We start from the raw sequence: 16,641 nt of genomic DNA on the forward strand, positions 1-16,641 counted from the left end.
TGTAATTATTTGAATGCAACCCCCCAAAAGGGGTCTTACCTGCAGATATCAAATGAAAGACCGCTGCCCAGTCCAGAGCTACATTCTGAGTCAGATCCACTTTCTATATGCTTCCTGAAGCCATTGGTCACAGCTGCTGAGAAGACAGGCAAGAATAAGTCTAGTTACAAATAATATGCTTCTTCAAAAGATATTCAGAGATTCATCAAGGAAAACACAGTTATACATTCCAGCTAATGAAGTCAGATGAGCACATTCAGAATGCATTTGGCATGACTTTCCAAACGTTTGTGCAGAGTGGCAGCCCAGGAGCATTTTCCATCTGGATATCTGCAACTATTTTTGATTCTAGAGACCTGATTGTGCAGTAAAACAAACTTAATCTAGCTGTTTTGGCAGCCACAGAAACATTTAGGAACATACACTATCACAACTTCATCATGCTTAAGGAGACTCAGATGTAGGCATAGCAAAGCTTATAATGTTGCCTTAGCTTTCCAAATCTGAGCCAGAATCACCAGCATCCAGTGAGTTCTGAATTTCATTTATGATGGCATTGCATTGGACCCAATAAAGCTTTATGCAGTTAACATATAGATTGTGTTAATCCAGACAGAGTATGGGGCAGAAGAGTGAAATATACATAAGAACCCATTTTTTAAATGATGCACAAGAGACCCTGGGGAAAATGTGAGCAATTTTAACTCCTTGTCCTAATTACAATAGAACATTTGAGTTTGAAGCCCAAAGGAGATATTTATCGAAGTAATTATTCTAGGGACAATTTGATTAATAGAATCCTACATTCCTTTGATCCTTTCAGATGGTATTTTTCCAAATAAAGAGGGTAACACTTTAGTTTTATACGCACATTTTGCTTTTCGTTTTATTTCCAGAAAATAATAAAGAAGCCAATTAGTTCCAAGTTATCCCTTCAAACTAATGGAACACATTCAAAATACATGTTCACTGTATTTTCAATTGCATTTTTCCCCCAGCATAAAAGTTGCTTCAAGGTAATTTTCTCTTTCTTCTTGTGCATTATTACAAAAGGAGAAGTAGTAGAATAAACAAATAATGCAATACAGTAATTTTTTTTTGGGGGGGGGGGTATTATCTTATGAAAGTGCCCCGATCACCAGGGGAATCTTGCATATACTGAACTAAAGTTGGAACATTTGTATGTATATGAATGTTTACTGTATTTCTGAAAAAATTTCCTAGGTCAAAAAGAGTTAAACATTATAGTTAACCATATTTTCTGTGAATTATGAGTTATGTTGGACCCAGATAACTGGAAGAGAATGAAAACACACAGCATGCAAACCTAACGTTATAGGCAATCTCTGACACAAAGTTTTGAGATTACACAGCACTAATTTTCAATATGATTATAAATATAAATAAATATAAATACAGTTCGTATTGAATTGTGTTCTTAATGCTCTACAGATATAAGTTCATTTTTGGTTTTGCCTGTATATGACTATCTCATAAAAATAGTACTGTGTATCAGTAACTCTATCAGTCTCTCATAGAATTAATTTTGGAATGGTCTTCATTCCAGCCATTATCCCATGATTTTTCAACGGCTAAGCCTTTTATCCCTATCCTTTTAAATTGTTGTTCTAAATTTTGATTATTATTATATCCACCCACACAAGAATCCCCTAGGCACTTCATTACTTTTCTTCTGAGAATATGCATTTATTTCTGTCTTTATTTAATCCCAATAGATTATTATGCATTTGTATTATAACGAAGGCTCTATTTTTCTCCCTACTGTCATTTCCTTTATTATATGATTCTAAAGAGAGAGAGAAACTGTTTAGCTATCTTCTATATATTCACTAATATCTGTTATTGTAAGTATAAAGGTATAAAAAGTAGTAATATTCTTGGTTCTAGAGGAAAAAAGGGCATATCGAGGAAGAGAAATTTTAACATGAAAAGGGTATAAACATATCTTCACTTTTGAGCTTCGTTTTTATTCCCGATTTCAGTGTCTTTAGTTGGATAGGAATTATACTATCCTATCCAACTAAAGACACTGAAATCGGGAATAAAATTTACAATGATGCTACAAAAGGAAATTCCTCTGCAAAAGCAGCTGTCTTAGGAATGATCAATAATAGCATCACCACATTCTGTTTAACCACCCTGCCTATGTAAAAGGGGTTTAAATGCCTTTAGAGGTATCAATATTGCCTTATCTGCCCCATCTGTTTGAGGTTTACATATGCTAGAAATGTTCCATTAAAATGACAATCTTTGCCGTTTTGTTTCAGGTTGTGTGTGATCTACTATTTTTTATGAGGATAATGAATTTTATTTAACTGAGGCTGAGCAGTAAAACTGCCAAAAAGTTGCCAACACCAAAATTATTCCTGTGATGTAATGTGCTCCAAAAGGATATCTGCAGATCTGGTGAATTGGCAATTAAATGGCAAACATGGTTCAAACTGCCATAAACTTATTAAACATTAGACTGGACAGGAACGAGAGGGACCTCATGGTCATAGAAAATATATAAATGTGGAATAACAGTCAGAGGAACAACCACAAACTTGGCTCCCAAATAAAATGCATGAAATACATTAGCCACAAGAAGACTCCCTATGGTTATTATTTTTTTAACAAAGGTCCACATCACCCCTTCAAAATACAAGGATGAAATAATTCTATTTTGTGAAGTATTACCACTGAGTGTAATAAACTATTTGATCTTATTTTCTGCCAATTAATCTTCATTCTTTTTCTTAACAAATGTGTCCATATAATTATTCATGAGAGGAAAAGCAGAAAACTCCCTTTCCTTCACTATACAATTTTCTAATCATGAACAAAAAGATAAAAAGAATGGGGTTTAAAGGGGAAAAGTCTGAGTGAAAACAGTTTTCAGTGGAACATTAGAATCTTTTGGTAATCACTGAGCTGTCACACAAATGCCTCAAATGGGAAAAATAACTGCTGCGCTTACTAGTCAAACTAGAATATGAAACTACTCTGATAGTTTATTATTTTTAACAATAGCTGCTATGTAAGCCTAGCACACTAAGCTGGCTGCATCTGAACCCAAATACAAACTGGGTTAAGCTTAATTAATATTTGGACAAGAGACCTGCAAGTGATACATAAGCTTTTGAAATAAGACTACACAAATGTATAAAGCATGGATGCAGACACATAACACACATCATTGATTATGTGACCACTATATCATTGTTGACTCTTCGCAACCACATAGGTATTCTTCAGTTCTTCCAATGGCAACCTCATTGTTACAGCAATTGTAACCTCAACAACCCAAACACGTAAAAATCAAAATACCTCAGGATATACCTAAGTGGGAGATTTCATCTGCTGCTACTTTCACAAAATTGGATGCTCCAGACATATGACAATTCTCACAAAACTCATAATTCCTCGGTACTACATTGAAGAAGACAGATCCATGAATTTAACATTATTTGCTGCTACTTAAGAAAATGCTGCATGCAACAGGTATCAGAGTTATGTACTACTTAATATATTAAAATTACATATTATTTATATGTGTGTGTGTGTGTACATACGTACGTACATACATATACACACACATACACACACACATACATATGCACACATATATGAAAGGGACTCAGTGGCTCAGTGGCTAAGACACTGAGTTGTCGATCAGAAAGGTTGGCAGTTTGGTGGTTCGAATCCCTAGCACCATTAAGGGAGTGAGCTCCCATTATTTCTCCCAGCTTCTGCCAACCTAGCAGTTTGAAAGCATGTAAAAATGCAAGCAGAAAAATAGGGACCACTTTGGTGGGAAGGTAACAGCGTTTGGTGCGCCTTCGGCATTTAGTCATGCTAGCCACATGACCACGGAGATGTCTTCGGACAGCACTGGCTCTTCGGCTTTGTAACAGAGATGAGCACCAACCCCTAGAGCCAGAAACAACTAGCACGTATATGCGAGGGGAACCTTTACTTTTACCTATACCTATACACACACACACACACACAAACACACACATTGTTATTCACAGGATCATTCTGTTCCTTATTATATTATTGTATGCCACCCAGAATCACTTCTTATGATATGGGCAGCCATATAAATTTGATGGACAAATAAAAAAAGTACTCTGTGGAGCATATAGGTAAAAATACTGCTTTTGGAATGGTTAAGGATAATTTGATTCTCTCTTTTTCAAATAGTGAAATAATATAAGGGCTCACAGATCAATGTTCACTATGTAATGACTGCAGCATCAAATGTTAACTGCCATATGTGAATAAACGATTAGAGATCAAGTGTCATTGGCAGAACTTCAAATATGAGTATTTTCAAATAGGTTTTTCAGGGGAGCCTGAACCCACACTCACTTGTGAGTCATCACGTGAGCCCTGAAGTCAGAGACACATTAAGAGAAATGTTATAACCTGCTGTTTAATATTTCAGATCTTATAAATAAGTGACGTTTTAATACTGTTGCATTCTTCCAGGCACCATCAAACCTGTTTTTGGCACGTTGTTTTGTTCTATTCTAAAAGCAGTGGGGAAGATTCTGGTGTTAACTGTTTATATCAAATGTTCACTGGAAAAAAATCTCAAAAGTGTCGGGATTCATTCCAATGGAAGAGTTATAAAAAGTAATATACATAGTGACTCACCCCCAAAATAAAAATATGAAAAGAGGTCTAGGCAAGGGAAACATTTTTGGGGTGAAAATAAAGAAACTTATACCCCTTTCTACTCTTATATTTCAAACTATCTAACGTTCCAAATCCTCCTAAAAACAGTCCTAGCAACAGAATAAATAATAATAAAAATAATCCAATCAATTACAAATCAAAAGGTCAGCATATCTTCCACAACTCAGGCTAATCTTCTGTTTGAAGCCCACAGCTTTCTCTCCTCCTTAATATCACTGGAGCCTGGTGTAAAGATCCCTATGACAGAAACTACACAGAAGCCAATTATCAAAGTGACTCAGGGAAATGCTTGATGCTATAGAGATACGGACATTTCTTGCCAGCCTTACTCTAGAAATCTCTGGCTTTCCAAAACATCAGAGGAATGAAAGCTCAGGGGAGTCACCTGTCACTCCTGCCTGCCTGGGGGATTTCTCGTCATCGCTCTCGCTGTAGCTCCCACTCTGTGGCTGTTTCCGAGATGGCTGCTCACCCTCTATGCTGGAGGGGGAGAGCTGCCCACTTTGGTTGTGGTCCTCTCCATTCTCAGGGGGACAATCCAGATCTCTTTGCAGTTTCACCCCGTTCTTGGCTTTTTTAAAAAGGACAGAAGTCCGCCTGCCCACTCCACTAAACGGGGGGCTGGCAGAAGTGCCCGTAGCCTGAAGGGCCAATCCGTTCAGGCCGTTGTCGCTGAGCAAGCGGTGGAAGGCGTGGTGGCTCTCCCTCTGCAGCAGCGTCTTCTTATCAAAGAGCTCACCCTCGGACTTCAGCCGTTTATGCAGTCTGTTCAAGGACTTGCTTTCGCTAATGGGTTTGAGAGTTGGAGGGTCCTGCAGAGAGTCCAGCTCCGATAGGGAGGGTGCAGGTCCTGTGGGCTCCAGGGTAGGGGGAAGTGGGGGCTTGGTGTCATCTGCTAAAGAGAAAAAGAATCTGCTTGAACATTTGACAAAGTATTCCCCAAAGTAGGATCACAGCTTTCTGTTTCCTCCTATGATTGTAAGTCAATGGTACACCAGTTAAATAACTACTTTTTGTATTGTGTATTTAAGGGAGTCGTTCCAAGTATGGGAGAACAAGGCAGAGAGAATCTTATTTAAGTCTTCAAGAAGGAACTATTCTGACTCTCACAAGAGCCAGGAAATATAACCTCATGGCATTATTTAGGATGGAATAAATATGCAAAATTTCTTAATCCCCCACACCAGAGGTGGTATTCAGCAGGTTCTGAACAGTTCTGGAGAACCGGTAGGGGAAATTTTGAGTAGTTCAGAGAACCGGTAGGGGAAATTTTGAGTAGTTTGGAATACCACTTCTGATTGGCCCTGTCCACATCTATTCTCTGCCTCCCAAGTCCCAGCTGATTGGCTGGGTCTTCTTTTGTTGCCCTGCTCAGGAGAATGGAGCTGGAAAGCAGGTTAGTGGGGTGGGGAAGAAATGGGGATTTTGCAGTATCCTTCCCCTGTCATGCCCACCAAGCCACACCCACAGAACCGGTAGTAAAAATGTTTGAATCCCACCGCTGCCCCACACATTAAATTTAGAAAGTTTTACTTCTGAGTAAATATGCTGAAAACACTGAGCTACATGAAATTCATTTTCCTATCTTTCTTTACTCATTTTTTTTTCCAGATTCTAATACTTTTCAAGTAATCTGACCTCTACATGATTTCCTACATAAGAGGAACCGGACATATGAAAGGTCTAGAGATTAAAGAAGAATTTCAAATGCAGTTCAAGTCTGTTTAAAGGAATGGAATCCAGTTTCGTGCATACTAAAAGCAAGTCACTAATGTATTTTTTTTATTTCAAACAAAACAAAACAAAACTGTTACTGTTCCTTGCACAGTCACAAAAACATTCAGAACAGTCCAAATCTCAGGCATATTTCTTGTTCTCTGACACGACTATGGTTTGATTGAAACCCATAACAGAATGAAATCACACTTGCATTCTTCTCCCATTTAAATTCTGTTTCCATCCAGGCATTCAGTCTAAGCTAAAATATTCACTCCATGTCCTAAACCATATATCTTTCAACATGGATGACCAGGGCAGAAAGCCATTACAACTGATGATGAAACATGCATGATGATGTCATCACACAAAAACAACATACATACTTGTGTCAGAGACTAGGACACAAGGGCAACATTTGTTTGATGAAATTGTTGGATTTATGCTGTCATTTTATCATGTTCCCCATGCTATTCACTCACCATACTCATGGAAGAAGGAATGACTCAATAATTTCCTAACAAAATTAGAGTGCTGACTGAAAAAAAACCATATCAAGTATTTTATTTCTCCATGAATGAGAATGAGAATAACACTTTTAAATCTTATTATAATAAAACACTGCTAGAAAATAGCAACATTTTGTGGTTGCTTCACTAACAGTTAAACATAATTTAACTCTGACTGTAAGGGTGCAATTACTGGGGGAAAGTGTGTGGAGAAGACAACTTCAAAGTATGCCTGCAGTAGAAATTAGAACTGTGAAAGTCATTTCCAAGGTTTTTATATGCTGCCCTATCTTTCTGCTGGTCTGCAGAACAGCTGTTTCACATCTTCTGTTTTTATAATTGGAGTGCTATTTGAATAACCATAACTCTCTCTACAGCTATTGTTCCCTTGCAGAGAACTACAGGAGCCTAAACATCTGATGTGTAACAAAATACTAAAAATCTTAGTCTACATTTAGAAGAGTACACATATTACAGGAAAAAAAAATACATTTAGCAATTTATGAACCAAAAACTAGAAACAAAGACACATGGAATGAACTAATTTCTTTAATTAAATACCCTTCTCACTTTTAGACTAATTTTTAGAAAGAGCAAGGAAAGAGGAGGTTTCTCTGTCATTTTCACTTCCACCATGTAGTAATACTTACAAATCAATTATAAACCTTGGAAAACACATTATGCTACTAGTCATGGAAAAAATGGAAGTGGAAATGGCAAATGGACATAACATTCTGAGTAGATATGAATAGGACTGCAAAATCTCCATATCCTAATCAGTGGTGTTATTTTTTTTTAATTCTATTTCTATAAAGCAAGTATGCATTTGTCTCTCCTTTCATGACAATCATGAAAAGGGTAGGAAAAAAGATAGAAACTGATTGTGTAAATTTGGGACTGTCTACACTTCCAAACTGTCAAAATGCTGCATGGGCACACAAATGTCACAATGTAGAAAGAAAATAAACTACAGACCAGCAGTATAAGCAGCTCTCATCTCTGACATACAAGTTAGGAAAATACTGAAAATGCTATATAAGTAGTCCTTGACTTACGGCTGTAATTGAGCCAGGAATTATGATTGTAAATCACGTCAGTTGTTAAGCAAGTTATTCTGTGACCATGTCTGATTTGATGACTTTTGTGGTAGTCATTAAAGGAACATGATAGTCATAAAGTGAATATTGCAGTCATTATGTCATGAATCACAATCATCTGACTGTGTGACTGTAAACACCTATAAATGTGGGCCATCGTTAAGTGCCCAAAATGCAATTATGCGACTGTGGAGGAGAGAAACAGCCCGAGAAATTTTGAATCTGGGTCATAAGTACTTTTTGGGGATCCGTTTGGAATAACTTTGAATGGTCGCTAAGTGACCAGTCATAAATCAAGGATTACTTGTAATTGCTCCAGAATGCACATCAACTTATCCTGTTGCAAGCTGACAAAAAAGAGATGGGCAAAAATTTGTCATGCTGGGGCTGGATAGCTGAGGAATTCTGTTCTGAAACCCTGGATGTGAAAATAATTAACTTTGATAAATGGAACTTTATTCTGAGGAATACCAGAATGAACAGAGAGACAGGATACGGCAATATCAGCGGTAGACAGCTACAAGGCGACTTCTGTGAATTAACAAGGGCTTGAATATTTTTGTTGCCGAAAGAGGACATAGAAAATACAGGTAATCCTCGACTTATGACAATTTAGCCGAAAATTTGTTGCTAAGTGAGATATTTGTTAAGTGAGTTTTGCTCCATTTTACGACCTTTCTTGCCACAGATGTTAAGTAAATCCCTGTAAGTAAAGCAATAACATTCTATGCAAATCCTTGAATAGCCCAGCTCAGAATCAGCTCCCTGCCTGCTTTTCTATATACAGCATTTTCCATTTTCACTGTCTGAAAATGTAAGAATTATGACTTCACATCTTTCTTTGGGAGAGAACAATCAAGTTAGTTACACACTGTCAACTAATGTCACTTGAAAAAAGAAAAAGAATAACCCCTTGCTCAAAAGCAGTTTAAGACTCTTGCTAGCCGAAATAACTTATGGTTTTAAGTCATGATTCATTTTAGGTTTATTGAACAAGTCACGGTATTCTGACTCATTCAAAAATCCTTAACTGTTGTGTACATAAATCACAGTGTATTACACCTAGCCAAAATAGAATCTATTTTGATCCCCACTGTCCTTGAATTCACTTATTTACTATTAATTGGAGAATGTGTGTATGGTTTCCTTAGAAATCTCATGGTATAATATTCAAGGCAGGTTTTTACAGGGAAGAACACAGTTGCAAAAGATTTCTTGGTCACAGAATAATACACAGCCAAGGAACATTTAGGCACCATGCATAACATCCTGCTCAGCACAAATTAAAGCATCCTCAACAAATATCTGTTTAACCTAGTTTGCTTATATACTCAGTGAAGGAGACCTACTACTTTCTCTTGTTATTTGGTTCTGTTGTCAAATGCTTTTAACTTTGTAAATTTATTCCTAATATTCCATTGGAATTGTCTTCCTATAACTTAAATCTGTTCTTGTGTGTCATGTCCAACATTTTGGAACAATAGAAAATTGACCTTTTTGGATCAGTGGTGATTTCTGAGCTTGCTTTTCTTCTTGTAGACATTTAATCCCTAGGCTAGGTAACATCATTAATGCATGAGGGAGTGAAGTCTTCTTGCTGTTTAAATATGGTGGTTTGTGGTACCAGCCTCCATTGGGGTATTGTTTCTTTCTCAACTGCTGTTTGAATTGAGTGTAGTTTCTTTCCTTGATTGTTCCTATTCAGATTCTAGTTCTTGCATTTCCAAGTGTTGGTTAATGTTTTGTGTGATTGATTGTAACACAATGTACATAACCTATGAAAAGGATAGCACTATCACAGGTATCCCCAACCCCCAGTACCAGTCCGCAGTATGCCAGAAACCATGCCACACAAACAAACAAAACCCCATGCCTGGGATGCAGGCAGCACGTGAAACCATGTCCCCTCAGGTCCATGGAAAAAAATTCCTCCACGGCACTGGTCCCTGGTGCCAAAAAGTTGGAGTTCGCTGCCTACCACAACATGAAAAGCTTCTTAGAAATTACTCCCAGGTTAGTATAATTTGTTGGCATTACAGCAATAAGTCAATGGTATCTATCCAAAGCATCCAAAGCAAACAAAAAGACTCAACAGCCAAAGAAGACAAAACATGTCAAGTTACAACATACGATGCACACACGTAGGTCACCATATAGGACAAATTGGCAGTATGTAACCATGAAAATCAACGGGCAGTCAGAAGACATGAGGAAAATTCTTTAATTTCACTACACACTGACAAGTACAGGTAGTCCTCGACTTAAAACAGTTCATTTAGTGACATTTCAAAGTTAGAAAAACATTGAAAAAAGTGACTTATGACCATTTCTCACACGTACAACATTACACCATCCCCATGATCATGTGATCAAAATTCAGATACTTGGTAACTGACTCATATTTGCGACGGTTGCAGAGTCCCAGGGTCATGTGATTCCCCCTTTGCGACCTTTTGACAAGCAAAGTCAAAGGGGAAACCAGATTGATTTACAATAATGTAACAACTGCAGTGCTGTGGCAAGAAAGATCGTAAATTGGGGGCAAAACTCACTTAACAACAGTCTCAGCAACAGAAATTTGGTGTCGTACATCAAAGACTACCTGTACAAACACAATTTCAATTGGGAAATAATAAATGTTTTAAGCCAGGCCAGATCAATCTATCACATATAAACAGATAACAAACTTCAGTGCCCCATGTACTAATGATTTCACCCAGCCTGCAAGAAGCAAATGGAAGCTCAGAGAACACCAAGAGCCCAAAAATTCAACTCTCAGCTACATATATTCTCTACCACAAAACAGGTCTGAACCTGCTTTTCTGTAAAGTCCTTTTAGAGGGGCTGCCACAGGGAGGAAGGGGTCAAGCTATTTTCTAAAGCGCCTGTAGGCCAGACAAGGAATAATGGATGGAAACTGAACGAGGAGAGATTTAACCTGGAAACAAGGAGAAACTTTTTGACAGTGAGAACAATCAACCAATAGAACAGCTTGCCTTCAGAAGTTGTGGGAGTGCCATCACTTGAGACTTTCAAGAAGAGATTGGACTGCCATTTGTCAGAAATGGTGTAGGGTCTCCCGCTTGGGCGGGGGGTTGGACTAGATGACCTACAAGGTCCCTTCCAACTCTGATTATCTGTTAGATACTTGAGGAGTGCTATTAAATCCTCCATTAATCTTCTTTTTTCAAGGCTAAACATATCCAGTTAACTCAATGCCTCCTCATAGGTTCCTCTTTATGCCATTTTAGGTTTTCTAAATTTGTTTTGAATTATAATACTCAGAAGTAGACACAACCGTGAGATGGAATCTGAATAAGGCATAATAAGCAAAAGCCAACTATTGCTTCCCTTGAACTGAATTTCTACTAATTAAGGCTAAAACTGCTTTTATCTCTTTTGCAGCCACCTACTCTAGTGACTCATATCCTTCCTTCCTTCCTTCCTTCCTTCCTTCCTTCCTTCCTTCCTTCCTTCCTTCCCTTCCCTTCCCTTCCCTTCCCTTCCCTTCCCTTCCTTCCTTCCTTCCTTCCTTCCTCTTTTCCTTTTCCTTTGTCCATATCAGGATATGTGATAGCACACAGAACGTTCCAACTTAGTATTAGATGCTACAGAGATATCAGTATAAGGACATATTTTGGGCTGCAGCCAAGTAGATTCAAGTCTGGCAAATCTGATTAGCCTCGGCTGTTTTCTTCCAAACTCACTAATTTATCATGAGGTACAATTTGTACTGTGCAATATGATAAATACCACAAATCCTGAAGATGTCTTACTCAATGTTTAAATAATTTTGGTATGCATTATTAAAAGCAATAATTATAACAAGGATTCTTCTAACAGTCTTGTGTAAGATTAATGTGAACAGATTCCCAGCCCAGCCTAGCCTAAACTAAATCTATTTCCTCACTAACTTATTGAAATCTAGTGAAGTCTCTCACCTTTTTCCCTATCTTCATCACTTTGCAACATTTTTTCCAGACCTTCTTCCCATGGAGCTGATTCTCCATTTGGCATGGCTTTATTCTGCTGCTGAGCCAGCTTTTGCCTGATGGAGTTGATTTCCCGTCTCAAGAGTCGAACGCGACGAGTTCGGGCACCACTTGACCTCATGGTGCTCACTATGTCCAGCTTTTCCAGTAGTTCCTTCAGTTGTACTTCCAAGGAAAGATGAGCTCGGTTCTCAGCGACAAGAATATTGTCAACTGCAATTAGAAATATTGGATGTGTGATATCGATGGAGAAACTTCTCTGCATCTCAAGGCAGACCTACTCACCATTCTTACCTAGCTGAACGTTACACTACACTATGAACTTTATACCACATGCAGGGAATTCATCACTTAAATATGGAATCAGTGAAATATTTTTATATAAGACACTTTTCAAGGTGACTTCTTGAGTTGCTTTACATGTTTATACATCTTTATTACATCAGAAATAGCTCAGAAACTTACCATCCTCCCAAGAAAAACGATAAAAATCTTCTGTCTTTGGAGATTCAGGCAAATGAATCCCCGCTTGTGGGTCAAAGCCAATATTCTCAGCTTGCCGTCGTGCATGGCGTAATATTGCACCTCCAAGGTCTCTGAGTCGGACAGCTGCTCGATGGAAAATGGTGTCTTTAGAATTATACCTCATGCAATTGGCAAGGATAAGGTTAAAATCTTCTTCAAATTCATCCAGTGTTTGGTACTGGTGGGACTCCAGCTTCTTCCTCATGGTAGAAAAATCCATTGGCTTGGAAATGAATTCCAGGTAATCTGGAACCTAAACATATAAAACCTGTACAATTACAAAAATCATTTACTAGCCAACCAGGGTATACCCATCATAAGTATTCTGCATGTCCTCTTATTGGCACTGGGTTTGAACATAAACTTACAAGAATGCCACTTACTTATTGAATTACATTCCCTTCAGCTCTCGTAAATAGAACTATCTTGCTAAGGGATAAGAGTCCATTTCCATATAGGCAGTGCTCAGGTTGGGACAGTTTGGTAGCTCTTTGTGTAAGCAGTTTATTCTTCCAAAATGTTTTATTTTATGAAACAGTAACATGAAAAAATCAAGTAACAAGACTTTATTGTTGCCAGTTGTATTTTTATATTGTCCAAGAGCTGGCAGGGTTATTATTTCAGATGATGGGCACTATAAATGCTTTTATTTGATGATAAAAGAACAAGAATATTGCATTGTTTATCACTGTAAAAATGAGAGAAACTTTGCAAGAGCGACAGATTTTGTGAAATTTCAGCATTTGCACCCATCAAACGCTTTGTAATATTGCATGGTTATCTTTAATTTGTGGAAGGTTTGGAGAAGGGTGGGGTTTTTTTTGGGGGGGGGGGGTTGTCCAGATGACTCAATGCTCCCAAGTTGCCAATCCCTGATACAGCCATTCCTCTGAATAGAATCTTCAGATCATCTTAACCATGTATCTAGGTACTTGCCTCACTAAGGTTTACGGGATCTGCAAAGATCTGGGCTGGATCCTTTTCCTGCAATAAATCCAGCGTTGTGCGCAGAAGCACATTGAATGGTGTGAGCTGTAATTCCATAGCAGCTTGCTGAACCTTTACCTGAAATCAGAATAATGATACTATTTAGAGAGAGAGAGAGAAATTAATACTATTCAAAGAGAGAGAGAAATTGAGTATTTCCTTTTTTACATATTATATATATCTACAAAGCTCACTCATTCATCATACAACACTATAAAAATGGAGTGTAAACTAATCCCAGGGAGTTATTCAATGTATGAAATTGCTTGATAGTACATAGGAACATAAATTTCAAGACAACAAAATTGACTCTGCTCAACTTATATTACTTTGTCAGAACAAGACGGTGATTATTTAAAGCAGAAAACTGCAAACTAAGGCAGATACTTAGCTATAAAATGGCATTTTACATGACTGTGAAATTTAGAAATATAGCTTTGTTGAAACCCTTAACTTAAACTAACTGGATACCATAGTTACGCCTTTCCATCATTATGCAGGTACGTAACGGTCCATAATTAGATAAGTGATAACTGGAGAAAGGACCATGTCATATCCCCTCCAGGGAAACTCACCTGGGCAGCCTGCTGTTCTTGTAACACAAACATCCACATTTCCCCAAACAGTTCAGTAATAAAACTGATTTTATATTACTGGTGTAGTTCTATGGATGTGCTTGTTTTCCTAGATTTAGTTTCTGGGTTTTATCTTTGCTTTTACAATTTTTATTATTATTTGACTAGGCACTACCCAGAGAATAATCTGGAGTTTTTGAACAAATCAAGTGTTCTCTGAAGCATTTTTTAAATCACACAATTTCCAATCTATTTCCAGATTTATCTTTGGCTGCAATTATATGGCAACTTAACTGAGTGTAAGTCACACCAAAAAGTGATGTTTGATTCTGAATAAACATGCTTAGAACTGGAAATCAGCATAGAAAAATTAATATATTCCCCTTTCTTGGTCTGATCAACAACATGAAATGTTATTCCTATTTATATGCCATCTGGAATTGTTTCAATATGAGATGAGTGGCAAATAAATTTAATAAATAAATCCATCCTCTAGTAGCTCTAAAAATCTGTAATATATATGCAACTTCAGTAACAATCAATATACAGAAACGATGCTAAAGCACCATCAAGTCCTGCTTCTGTTTACCTGTTCACGTTTGAGTTTCTCACGTTTACGAATTAATTCAATGAGCAGCCGCGCTCTTTCTAGGTCATGTCGAAGTTTCTGCCAGTATTTAAGCTCTTCTTTTACTGCACTAGTCTTTTCATCCTGCTCCTTCTGTGGAGATAACGTTTTATTGCTTCAGTCACTTCACATCTCAGTTTTCTTTTTCTCACCACAACAATTCACAATTAGGGTCTACCTAAAACACAGTATCTAATGCTTAATCATAAAGATTTAACACAAGTGAACCTTCAGTCTCGGTGCCAGGTGTTAGGAATGTAAGTCACCTAACAGCTATTTGGGTTGGAAATATATATATTGAACTTTGCTTAAAAGTTTCTGGAAGTAAAACCCTACATTTACTGTACAGTGTATCTGTATGCTGTGTGTGTATTACTCAAACACTACTCTCAGTACGTCTCCCTGTACGCGCTCATTCTCCTAACGGGGAATTACCTCAACACTAGGTTGCTTATGTGATTGTCTTCCCCAGGTTGTTTTTGACCCATCCATTCAGTCCAGTAGGAGGGTAATGCTTTGGGTCCTGTCTGTTTTAGAGTGTCAGCCAGTGGGGCCCAAGAGAAGAGCCTTTTCTGTCTTGGCACCTGCCCTCTGGAATATCATCCCTCTGGAGATTAGGTCAGCCCTCCCCTTGTTGGTCTTTTGTTAAGCCTAGAAGGCATACTCTTTGCTCGAGCCTGACGCTCCAGATGTGGATCTAATCCCATTTCTCAATTGTGCTGCTTATTGTTTTATCATTTTTGTGGCAGGTATGTGTTTTATGATGTTTGTGTGTGTATATATATATAAAATTATATATAATTTTTTAAAATATCATTAGCCACCCAGAGTTATATATCTGAGATGGGTGCCCATATACATTTAGTAAATAAACATAAATGGATAGAACAAAAAGATAAATTATAAAAAGATAAATTACACTCAGAGCACTGTGATAAGAAACCACACTTAAAAAGTTAGAATTGGGAAAAATACTCCTCTATAGGAGAAAGAAAATCTTCATAATTAATAGCTACAATCCAAGTGTTAATATACACCATGAATAAAAACTTTGCTCTATAGAATGAGTTAACCCTGTTTCCAGGCTTAAGGAATAGTTTCATGACTATATCTAATCTCAGCTTGGTTTTGCCTCTTTTCTATATTATGCAATATAAAATATTGGTGTAATGCACACACAACTGATAGCAAAGGAACTATGCAATGGAAGTATCCATTAAGAGAAGATGTAATAATTCCATTACTATTATTCATTCAAACTTTCAAAGTTAACTAACATTCTAAATAACAATAGCTATTCCAGAAAGGATCATTTTCATCCAATTCTTTCCTAAACCTTCCCATTCAGTTTACCAAACATTTCTCTTTTGTATTACTGTAGCAGCACTATCATAATGAAAAATTCTTATACCAGTTCTGCATTTCTTTGGGTCTGTAAGTGAGAGTGTAGCCTCCGTATTAGTGGTACACCATTTCTTGACTGACGTTTCAATAGCCAATAATTGTGCAGCCTCTGCATGAACTGATTCTTTCTCTGGAAGTTGAGTCCACTGCAGATTTTATTCAGCCTGGGGAAAATAATAGCATAAAAAGAGCTTATCCCTTATTAAATCCAATTTTAGATTTCTGCAAATCCATATGAAGCAGGTAACTCCTCTACTTCAGGCAATATGGACCACTATCTAATACTCCAGTCACATGAGCTTTAAATACAAACTATGCAGTATCTCAGATTAGAGGATTTTCAACTGGAAAATGAATGCCACTAGAAACAGTTGTACAGATCCAGCTCAGCAGCAGTAATATAGTAAAATGAGCTATGCCCATCCACCACATGAGCTCAGATGAACAAAATTTACTTCACAGTTTTAATTAACCAAAGCAATTTAGCATTTCAAAAACATT

General features: G+C 37.4%; 1 protein-coding gene across 7 annotated transcripts in view; it reads right to left on the minus strand.

Moving 5' to 3' along the window:
* Positions 1-16,641, minus strand: part of BRPF3 (bromodomain and PHD finger containing 3) — a 42,219-nt gene that overhangs the window by 8,093 nt on the left and 17,485 nt on the right. The window contains exons 3-9 of one of the 7 annotated variants that reach the window (XM_087929653.1): positions 16,148-16,304; positions 14,698-14,829; positions 13,483-13,611; positions 12,487-12,799; positions 11,971-12,234; positions 5,180-5,599; positions 40-133 (exon numbers count right to left, since the gene is read on the minus strand). In XM_087929653.1, coding sequence (XP_087785779.1) covers positions 40-133; positions 5,180-5,599; positions 11,971-12,234; positions 12,487-12,799; positions 13,483-13,611; positions 14,698-14,829; positions 16,148-16,304 — 1,509 coding nt within the window. Of the gene's footprint in view, positions 1-39; positions 137-5,092; positions 5,603-11,970; positions 12,235-12,486; positions 12,800-13,482; positions 13,612-14,697; positions 14,830-16,147; positions 16,305-16,641 lie in introns of all 7 variants that reach the window. The other 6 variants (XM_087929652.1, XM_087929651.1, XM_026716872.2 and 3 more) reach the window with 6 other exon arrangements.

This window comes from Pseudonaja textilis, chromosome 3, assembly GCF_049901715.1.
Source record: "Pseudonaja textilis isolate UNSWEBS1 chromosome 3, rPseTex1.2, whole genome shotgun sequence".
NCBI lineage: Eukaryota > Metazoa > Chordata > Lepidosauria > Squamata > Elapidae > Pseudonaja > Pseudonaja textilis.